This window comes from Lepidothrix coronata, unplaced genomic scaffold (assembly GCF_001604755.1).
Source record: "Lepidothrix coronata isolate B3197 unplaced genomic scaffold, Lepidothrix_coronata-1.0 Scaffold405, whole genome shotgun sequence".
In the NCBI taxonomy this organism is placed as follows: domain Eukaryota; kingdom Metazoa; phylum Chordata; class Aves; order Passeriformes; family Pipridae; genus Lepidothrix; species Lepidothrix coronata.
Genome location: NW_016690585.1, coordinates 31,305 through 40,415, shown reverse-complemented (window position 1 = coordinate 40,415; position 9,111 = coordinate 31,305). Strand labels below are relative to the sequence as shown.

Below are 9,111 nucleotides of genomic sequence, written 5' to 3'. Positions count from 1 at the left end.
GCTCCTTATCCCTAATGCAGAAAAAAAAGCTCCACCACCTCTGAGATGAGAACTGGGTTTAGTTCCTGAATTTTCCAAGGAAATGCCCGGCGCTGGCGGCGCCGTTACAGCGACACGGGCGTTGTTCTCCCAGTTCCCAGTGAATGAACCGGCAGTCCTGGAGCACAGTTAATTCGAGGGGGGAGGTTTGTGGCCTGGCTCCTCGTTTTATCCTCCCCCCCACGATCCGTGTGCGCTGTTGGTGTCGTTCCCAGATTGATGCCGAGGAGCCGATCCGGCGCCGCCGACCCCGTCCGTGCGCGGCTCCATGAGCCACGGCCTCGGCTATGGACATCGTCCTGTCGGATTTTGTTCGCTCGACGGGGGCAGAGCCGGGGCTGGCCAGAGACCTCCTCGAAGGTAGGAAGGCTGGGAATAACTGGGGAAGAGCCAGGGACGGCTGATGGGGAGGAAAAAAGGGTCGGGAAGAGGGCCCGGAGCTGGGGGCTGGAGCTGCAGGGCTGGGGTAGGAAAATCCTGCCCTGGGGACGCTCTGCCTCGGTTTCTCCTCACACATCCCTTGGGTGATGGATTGCAAACGTTGGGAAGGAGAGGGCACCAACCAGGAGGGTGGATTCCCTTCCTCCACCCTCTCCGTGTGCCACCACAAGCAGCACAACTGAAGGGTTTTTTTTTTCTTTCTGTCAGCAGTGCCTTGAAAAAATTAAGGATTTTCTCCTTTATGTCAGTGATATCTTAAAAAAATGATGCTTTTTCCATTTTAGCAGCAGTGCCTTCAAAAACTTTAGGATTATGGTTCTTTCCAGTGGCACCGCCTCCTGAAGGGAGGGATCATTGTGATCATGTTCAGTGGGTGCTGCAGGTGATCCCTTTCTCCCTGTGCTCCCAACGGTGGGAAGGGTGCAGGAGGAAGGATCCCAGCTCAGTTTTGGGGCTGTGAAGGTGCTCGTGGGCCTTGTCTTTGGGTTTGTGTTGGCCAGTGAGTCAGTCCTGGGAATGCTGGGGGACACAGACACTGTGTGTGCAGAATTATCCCAGCTGGAATTACAGTGACAGGCCCCCCTGCCCGAGTTTCTTCCCATCATCCCTGGTTTATGCCATTCAGCTCATTTTTGCTGTTGCTTGAACCCAGGAGCAGCTGCTGCAGCAGCACCTGCTCCCAGCTGGGATTCCTGGCAGGAAGGAGTTCAAAGCCCTGAAATTGGTGCCAGAATCCAGGTCTTTAGGCAATTTTCTCCACCTTAGCTCGGCACTGGCAGCATCAATCCGTAGCTTTATTTTTCCTCTTTAAACTCTCAGTAGTGGCAGGTTTCAGGGCTTCACCCCTGGAATTTCGGGAGCCCGACGTCGCCCCGGTGGAATTCGGGCGAGTCGTGGGTTTGGGTGTGTCTGAGTTCTGGTTCCTGGGTTTGGGTCCCTCGGCCTCACGTCAGGATTTCGGATCCTGTCTGTCAGGGGGAATATTTTGGTTTGTGGTGGGAAAGGTTGAGTGGATTTTCCGTCCAACCTCCCCCCTCCCCCCGTTCCCCCTTGCTGCAGGAGTTGATTTATTTTGACAACGGCACTTCCAGCTCGTTTTGGTGACGCTGCTGTTCCTCCGGCAGCCTCGGAGGAGCTGACAGCTGCAGGGGTGGGAATGAGGGAAAACACAAGGATTTTCCTTTTTTGGGTGGTATTAGTGAAGCAGTCGGATAAATAGATGCATAAAGTGAAGTTTGAGGGCGAGGTGAGCGATTTAAGTCGTGTTTTTCTGTCTGTGCTTTGAGTTCCCTCCACGTGTCAACTGTCTGGTGGCAGCGACAGGTCTGGTGGATCGTGGAACCACGGAGTGGGTTGGCTCATCCTGTTCATGACAGGGACACCTCCCACGAGACCAGGCTGCTCCAAGCCTTGAACACTTCCAGGGATGGTCCATCCACAGCTTCCCTGGGCAGGCTGTGCCAGGGCCTCCCCACCCCGCGCTCGGGATGTTTAGGACCTGCCCGGTTTTCCGTGTTCTGCGAGGGTGACCGGTCCAATCCCTTCCCGTGCAGGCAAGAACTGGGACCTGAGCGCGGCGCTGAGCGACTTCGAGCAGCTCCGGCAGGTGCACGCCGGGAATTTGCCGCCTTCCTTCAACGAGGGCCGCGGTGCCCGGCCCCCGGAGCCGCGGGAGGCGGCACGGCCGGGGCGGCCGCCCCTGCAGCGCCAGGATGACGTCGTGCAAGGTCAGTGTCCCACGGCCGGGGGGTCCCTCAAACCTCCTCCTGCCCCACCACCTCTGTGGTGGCTTCCGTGGGGTTTGCCCCGCTCAGGTGGGTTTCCTCTTCCCCCCCCAGAGAAGCGCCTGTCCCGAGGCATCTCCCACGCCAGCTCCACCATCGTGTCCCTGGCGCGTTCCCACGTCTCCAGCAACGGCGGCAGCAGCGAGCACCTGCTGGAGATGCCCATCTGCACCTTCCAGCTGCCCGACCTCACCGTGTACTCCGAGGAATTCCGCAGCTTCATCGAGCGGGACCTCATCGAGCAGTCCATGCTGGTGGCACTGGAGCAGGCTGGTGAGTGCTGGCTCTGTGCTGGTGGCATGTGCTGTAGACAGTTTGGCAGTGGGACCCTTGGGAACACCCCGGGATGTCACACGGATTCATATCCGACAGGGAGTCATTCCATCCTTTTTATGGCCTGGTGCAAGGGCTGAGGAGGAGCTGCCCCCTTCGCCCGGGGACACCGAGTGTAAACAGCCCAGGGCTGTTGTCACCACGCACAGATGAGTGGGGACACCCAAAAACTGGCATTGTCTCACTCCTGGAGCATTCCAGTGCCCTGCTCCATCCACGGAGAGACAGGGAAAAGGGAATTCCTGTGTAACACAGACAGCAGCTCATCCTGCTGACAAATCCGGGATTGATTTTGGACACAAGGTCGATGCTGCTGCTCCAGCACCCACTGGTTCGCTGTGTGCCTGGGGAGGAACCCCCTGCCAGGGCACATGGATTTGCTTTCCATTGGTCTCCTGAATTTAGATTTACAGCTCCCAGGGGATCTGTAAATAAGGTTGAGCCGGGGAATGGGCAGGACCTCTGTGTTGGCAGGGAAAAACCCCATCCCTGGCACCAGGACACGGGAGGGGTCTCAGGAGGGTCTGCACCCCCAGTTGTTCTCGTGGCTGCTGCACACACTGTTATCCTCGGGGATAACGGACACTTGGAGTGCCCAACCTCTCCCTCTCCTGCTCAGGTGTTGCTGTAACAAATATTCTCATGTTTTGGGAATGAGCACTTGATCCCAGCGATCCCGTTACGCGGCACCGGCGCAGCCGTCGGGTCTGGTGCAGATAAACCCCGGATCCCATCCCAGCAGGCTCGGGGGCTTGGGTTCCTGTGTCCCAGCACGAAGGGGGTGAGGGGGCTGGGGGTGGTTGGGTGCTCCATCCGTGGGCTGGGGGCGCTTCCAGGCACACTGGGACACCATTAACTGGAAGGAATTTAGAAGGTGCCTTTGGGAGACTCTGTGGGTTGTTATAAACGAGTGTTTGTCTGTAACAAAGGGCTGTAAAGCAGCTATGAAATATTCCAAGCTGGATTCCAAGTAGGGTTTTGAGCGTGGAGCTGCAGTCTAGGGAGACTCCCGTTATTAATTTAGCACGTGCCGTCCTTAGGGGATTAAGGAAATGTTTTATAGCCCAATAAATGTTCAGATCCTCTCCCTGTGCATCCAGAGATCCCGTTACGCCACTGTGGCAGAGTAAGTGCTTCCAAAGGGGCTGTAAATTGCAACGGGATCCTCTGGGAATGCCTTGAACGTGCTCAGAGTGGTGTGGAAAGGTCTTGGTGGAGCTGAAACCTCAGCCCTCGCCGTAGCCTTGGTGTCCTTTGGCACAAACCCTCGTGGATCAGGCCTTGCCCTGTGTTGGGAAGCTGCAGAGTGGGTTCAGTCGTGGCACCTCCCTGGGACTCTCCCTCATGTGATCACACAGTGATCCATGGGAGTGGATTCCCGGTAGCCTTAGGGGAGCCATTTGGGGTTTGGATGAGACAGTTCTCATTTTGGGCTGGGAGGAGCTGCCAGTTCCTCCCCACTGCCGTGACCTGTTCGGGTGGCTCCTGTTGGAAGAAACGATGGGATTTCCCCAAACACACCTTTGGGTGCAGGTCCTGATCTGGTGTTCTGTGGGGTGACACTGGACCCCGCAGGGCTGTGGTGCTGGATGCAGAGGGAGCCTCTGGATGCTCTGGGAAGATCCCTCGTGCTCCTGAATCCGGTTGTCTTCCCTGCAGAGCTCTCAGGGGTGTTTCCTAAGAACCACACGCAGAGAAATGTGTTGTTTTCAATCCTTCTGGGCGGCCTCTTGGCCTTTCCGCCGCCTCGACGGGAGCAAAACATCGGGAGCAGGGTTGGGCTGCGGTTCCTTTGGAGACGACTTCTCTTGCATAACCAGAGTGGCTACAAACACTCGGGCCCAGAAATACCTCCCCAAGGTGTGTCCCCTCTCATGGCACCCAGCCAGAGGTTGCACAACCTCCAAAATGCCAACCGAGACTCCCAACTCCACGGAAAGGGCCACCAGATGCTCCAGGAACGGGGGGAAGTGGATCAAAGGGGTCCCTCGGCAGCGTTTCGGGGGGGGGGCAGCTGCTGTGAGGCGCTGCCTTCGCTCCCCTGGCCCTGGGCCACTTGGCCAGGCTCCTGCTCGGCCGTGCCAGGAGCTGTGTGGAGGGAACAGCCGGCTTTTCCCGGCGGAGCCGTTGTCCCCGGGCTCGGCGTGGAACACTTCCAGCTCCAGCGGGTCCCTCTCCCGGCGCAGGGGACAGGAACGACCCCCCTGCGTCACACCGGGCTCGTGGGGTTGTGTTTTCTCGTGTCTAGGGGTGTTTAAACCCCGGTTTTCTGCACTTAGCTCCTCCCTGAGGCTGTGCAAACCATTTCCAGCAATCCCGTGTCTGCATGTCGGGATCCCTGGCAGGGACCGGGCTCGGGAGGAGGGAGAGGCTCCTTGGAAACGCTGGGAAAGGGCTGGTTTCCTGCAGGAGCAATTTAAATACAGCTTGCTGGAAGCCTGAACAGCCTTTTCCAGCCAAAAACCTGCCTGTTGCACGGGATCCAAAAACTACTGGGGAACGAGGCAGCCAAGGAGGGGTGTTGAGGGCAGGGCAGGGTGAGACACAGCCTGGGGGGTTCAGAGTCCTGATCCAGCCCCACTTTGCTCCCTCGGGAAGGGCTGGACCTCCAGGCTGAGCCTCCAGCCACGCTGGGCTCACTGGGCATTTTTTCCTACCTTCTATTTTTAGCTGCTCTCGAGTCAAATCACCACAATGACCCAAAACTTGCAGTTTAAAGGGCACAAAGCGCCGTCAGTTTGTGTTTGTAGCGGGAAAGCTGCTGGGGTCAGCAGAAATGCCAGAGTGTTCTGCCTGAAAACCAGTGAGCAGGGAAAACCAGGCTGTGAGAGGGTCGAAACTGGAGGGATTTGGTTCCAAGAGGCAGAAAAAAGCTGGTTTTCCCTGGAGAAGCTGTTTGTGCCGGGTGCTCCGGGAGGCATTTTCAGCCTGGTGGGCTTTTTGGGGCGTGAAATAAGAGGGGTGGGGGAGAAATGAGTAGAGGAGAACTGGTCTAGGTGGAAGTCCTGTCTCCTATTCCTCTTTAATTCTGATTTGGGTGACCCTGTTCAGCCTGACCCTTCCCTGCCATCCCCTGGAAGTTTTACAGCTCCAACCTCCCCTTTTTGTTGCTTTATCAATGTCCTGACTCTTCCCCCCGGCCCTGGCACGGGTCTGTCCCTGCTCCCCAGCTTGTTCAGCTGTTTTTTGTCCTCGTTGGTGGTTTTGGAGGGGTTGAGCCCCCCAGTGCTGTGCTGTGCTGTGGTTTCATGCTCTCCCACATTCCCCAGGGCGCCTGAACTGGTGGGTGACGGTGGATCCCAGTTGCCAGCGGCTGCTGCCCCTGGCCACCACCGGCGACGGGAACTGCCTTCTCCACGCCGCCTCCCTGGGTAAGGCTGGGCTTAATCCATGGGGAAACAACCAACTGGTCCCGGGGGCAGAGCCCAGGTGGGAGCAGGACCCAGCATCTCCCATCCATTCCCATGGGAAACGGGGATGCTGCTGCTCCTCCTGCCCTCAGTGATGTCAGTGGGGGGCTCAGGCTCTATGGGAGCGGGATGGGTTGAAGGGAAGGGGCTGCCAGCAGCTTGTGTGCTCCTCAGATCCCTCTCCCTGTCCGTCTGGCAAGATTCCCCAGAATCCTGAAGGAAATGTGGGATAACGGAGCCGCCTCTTCCCTCACCCAGCCCGTCTGCATGGGCCGTGGGACCTCAGCGGGTCGGAGGGTGTGATACCAGCCCCTCCTGATCCTCCTCTCCGTCCTTCCCCCTGCAGGAATGTGGGGCTTCCACGACCGGGATCTCATGCTGCGGAAATCCCTCTACACCCTGATGGACAAGGGAGCGGAGCGGGAGGCGCTGAGGCGGAGGTGGCGCTGGCAGCAGACGCAGCAGAACAAGGAGGTGGGAGCCGACTGAGCGTCGGTTTGGGCCCTCTTTGCCAAGGAGAAAGTCCTGGGAAAACACCCCGTGGGTTTGGGAGGCGCTTTCCTGTCGGGTGTGGAATTTTGGGCAGCTCCCTGGCTGTGCCTCGGTGAGGTGTGTCCTGCAGTCAGAGCTGTGTCAAGCTGAGAGGGGCTTGGGACGAGTGACAGGGCAGGGGAATGGGTTTAAATTAAAACAGGGCAAGTTTGGGGTAGTGCTGGGGAGAAATTCTTCCCTGTGAGGGTGGTGAGGCCCTGGCACAGATTGGCCAGGGAAATGTTCAAGTGTTCCATCCCTGGAAGTGTTCAAGGCTGGGTTGGACAGTGCTTGGAGCAACCTGGACTAGGGGGAGGTGTCCCTGCCATGAAGGGAATGAGCTTTAAGGTCCCTCCCGAGCTGCTGCCTTGAGGAAAGGTGGATTTCCTGAAGCCAACCCTTGCAGCAGGCTTTAGACATTTGTGCCATTGGACCAAACCAACATATCCTGCAGCTAAAGCCTGGTGGGATGGAGGTGCCCTCAGGGCTGTGCCAGCCGGGGCTGTGCCCCACTTGATTATTTTTGCATAAATCCGTAGAGAGAAGTTGTGCTGTGGGTATAAACCAGCGCTGGAGCGACTGGGGAGAGATTTCCTTGGAGGATTTTGGGTTCTCTTTGCCCTTTTTTTCAGTCTGGGCTGGTGTACACGGAGGAGGAGTGGCAGAAGGAGTGGAACGAGCTGATCAAGTTGGCGTCCAGCGAGCCCCGCGTGCACTACGGCACCAACGGCGGCGGCTGCGGCGGGTGCGTGAGTGCCCGGAGGCAACAACGCAGCCAGGGGGGAAACAGGGAATGTCCTCCCTCAGGGCACAGCTCGGGGTGGTGCCCCAGGGCAGGGGACAGGGCTGGGAGGCCGTGTTGGGCCGGCTCGTCGGGGTTTCGGGGGGGAAAGGAAGGGTCACGAGGAAACACGAGGCCCACAGAGCATCTGAGGAAAGGATTTCGGTGCTGCACGGCCTCTTCTGTGGGGCAGCACATGGATTGAACAGGGAATGCATCTTTTCCTCGTGTTTCCTTGTGTTGCTGGCTCCGAAATGAGGGAATAACCCAGAGCTCAGTTTCTGCCTCTCGCTCTGTTTCAAGGGCACTTCACTGCTGCAGCCGTCCTGGCAGCTCCCACCTGGGAGGCCCCTTAGATAAGGGACTCCCGGCAGTGCCAGGCAGCAGCTGGGCATTTCCTGGGCACAAACCCTTGCCTTGGAGCAGGACATTTTAGGGATCCACATCTAAAACCCCAAATTAGCGCTGAGATCAACCTTTAGTGCTGTCGATCCCCCTCTCCATGGCTGCCTCTGAAGCTTCCTCCTGGTGTTACAAAACAATGATTGAATATCCAGAGGGTGAAATTCTTCTTCCCCAAGGGTGGAGAGCTCAGAAGAGCCGGTGTACGAGAGCCTGGAGGAGTTCCACGTCTTCGTCCTGGCCCACGTGCTGAAGAGACCCATCGTGGTGGTGGCAGACACGATGCTGCGGGACTCGGGGGGGGAAGGTGAGACCTGCCCTCTCTTCCCAAAGCCTCTCAGACCTGTCTGTGCTCAGAGTCCACCTTTCCTCTCAATCCCATGTTTTCACAAGGGCTCTTTGCCCCCGAGGCTGGGTCTGGAGTTGGGAGCAGCACACGGGGCACGTCCACCTGCTGCAGGTGAACCCCCAGAAGGGCCCGGGCCCAGCTCAGCTCCCAGCCCTGTTTCTGCTGCTTTAAGAGCATCCCCATGAGGATTTTTCTTTTTTCTACCTCTTTTGCCCCACACACACATGTAGAGATGGGAAATTCTGTTCCCTGCGTGGTGGATTTTCCACCATCACCTTCAGTTCCCTGTCAGAGAAGGTCAATTGTTTTCCATCACTCCATGGGCAAAGTTTGTCTTGTGGGGGAGTGAAGAGGGGCGTTTTTTATAGAAAATACCATTTCACTCTGCATTTTCCACCCTCCTGATGTAAAATAAATGTCTGGTTTGGGTTGTGGTTTTGTTTAATGTCCCTTGAAATGACGGATAATTGCAGGTGAGACCTCGACTGAGGCGAAGGGCTCATTCTGGAGCAGCTGTGGCACAAACAACTCTGAACTCTTGAACCTGTGACCAGAACTAACCACCCTGGTTTCTTCCCAGCATTTGCCCCGATTCCCTTTGGAGGGATCTATCTGCCCCTGGAAGTCCCAGCCAACAAATGCCACCGGTCTCCGTTGGTTCTGGCTTACGACCAAGCCCATTTTTCTGCCCTGGTCTCCATGGAGCAGAAGGAAAACACAAAGGATCAAGGTAAGGGATGAGATCCAGGTGAAAAAAGCACTGAAGGAGTCCTGTGGAGGAGGGTTTGGGGGTGCTGGGGGGGAAAAGCTGGGCAGGACCCAGCAACATGCACCAGCAGCCCAGGAAAACAACAGTGTCCTGACCTGGGAGCCCTTCCAGTGCCTAAAGGGCCTCCAGGAGCTGAAGAGGGACTTGGGACAAGGACATGGAGTGACTGGACAAGGGGCAGTGGCTTCCCACTGACAAAGGGCAGGGTTGGATGGGATATTGGGAAGAAATTCCTCCCTGGGAGGGTGGGGAGGCCCTGGCACAGGTTGCCC

At 57.5% G+C, this 9,111-nt stretch overlaps 1 protein-coding gene across 1 annotated transcript in view; it reads left to right on the top strand.

The window, feature by feature from the left end:
- The first annotated feature begins 254 nt into the window (after positions 1 to 254).
- The window catches only part of OTUD7B (OTU deubiquitinase 7B), a 15,009-nt gene continuing 6,152 nt past the window's right edge, over positions 255 to 9,111 (top strand). The window contains exons 1-8 of the mRNA XM_017839370.1: positions 255 to 399; positions 2,034 to 2,207; positions 2,319 to 2,537; positions 5,867 to 5,968; positions 6,354 to 6,481; positions 7,171 to 7,283; positions 7,901 to 8,028; positions 8,651 to 8,800. Coding sequence (XP_017694859.1) covers positions 327 to 399; positions 2,034 to 2,207; positions 2,319 to 2,537; positions 5,867 to 5,968; positions 6,354 to 6,481; positions 7,171 to 7,283; positions 7,901 to 8,028; positions 8,651 to 8,800 — 1,087 coding nt within the window. The 5' untranslated portion in view covers positions 255 to 326. The remainder of the gene's footprint in view (positions 400 to 2,033; positions 2,208 to 2,318; positions 2,538 to 5,866; positions 5,969 to 6,353; positions 6,482 to 7,170; positions 7,284 to 7,900; positions 8,029 to 8,650; positions 8,801 to 9,111) is intronic.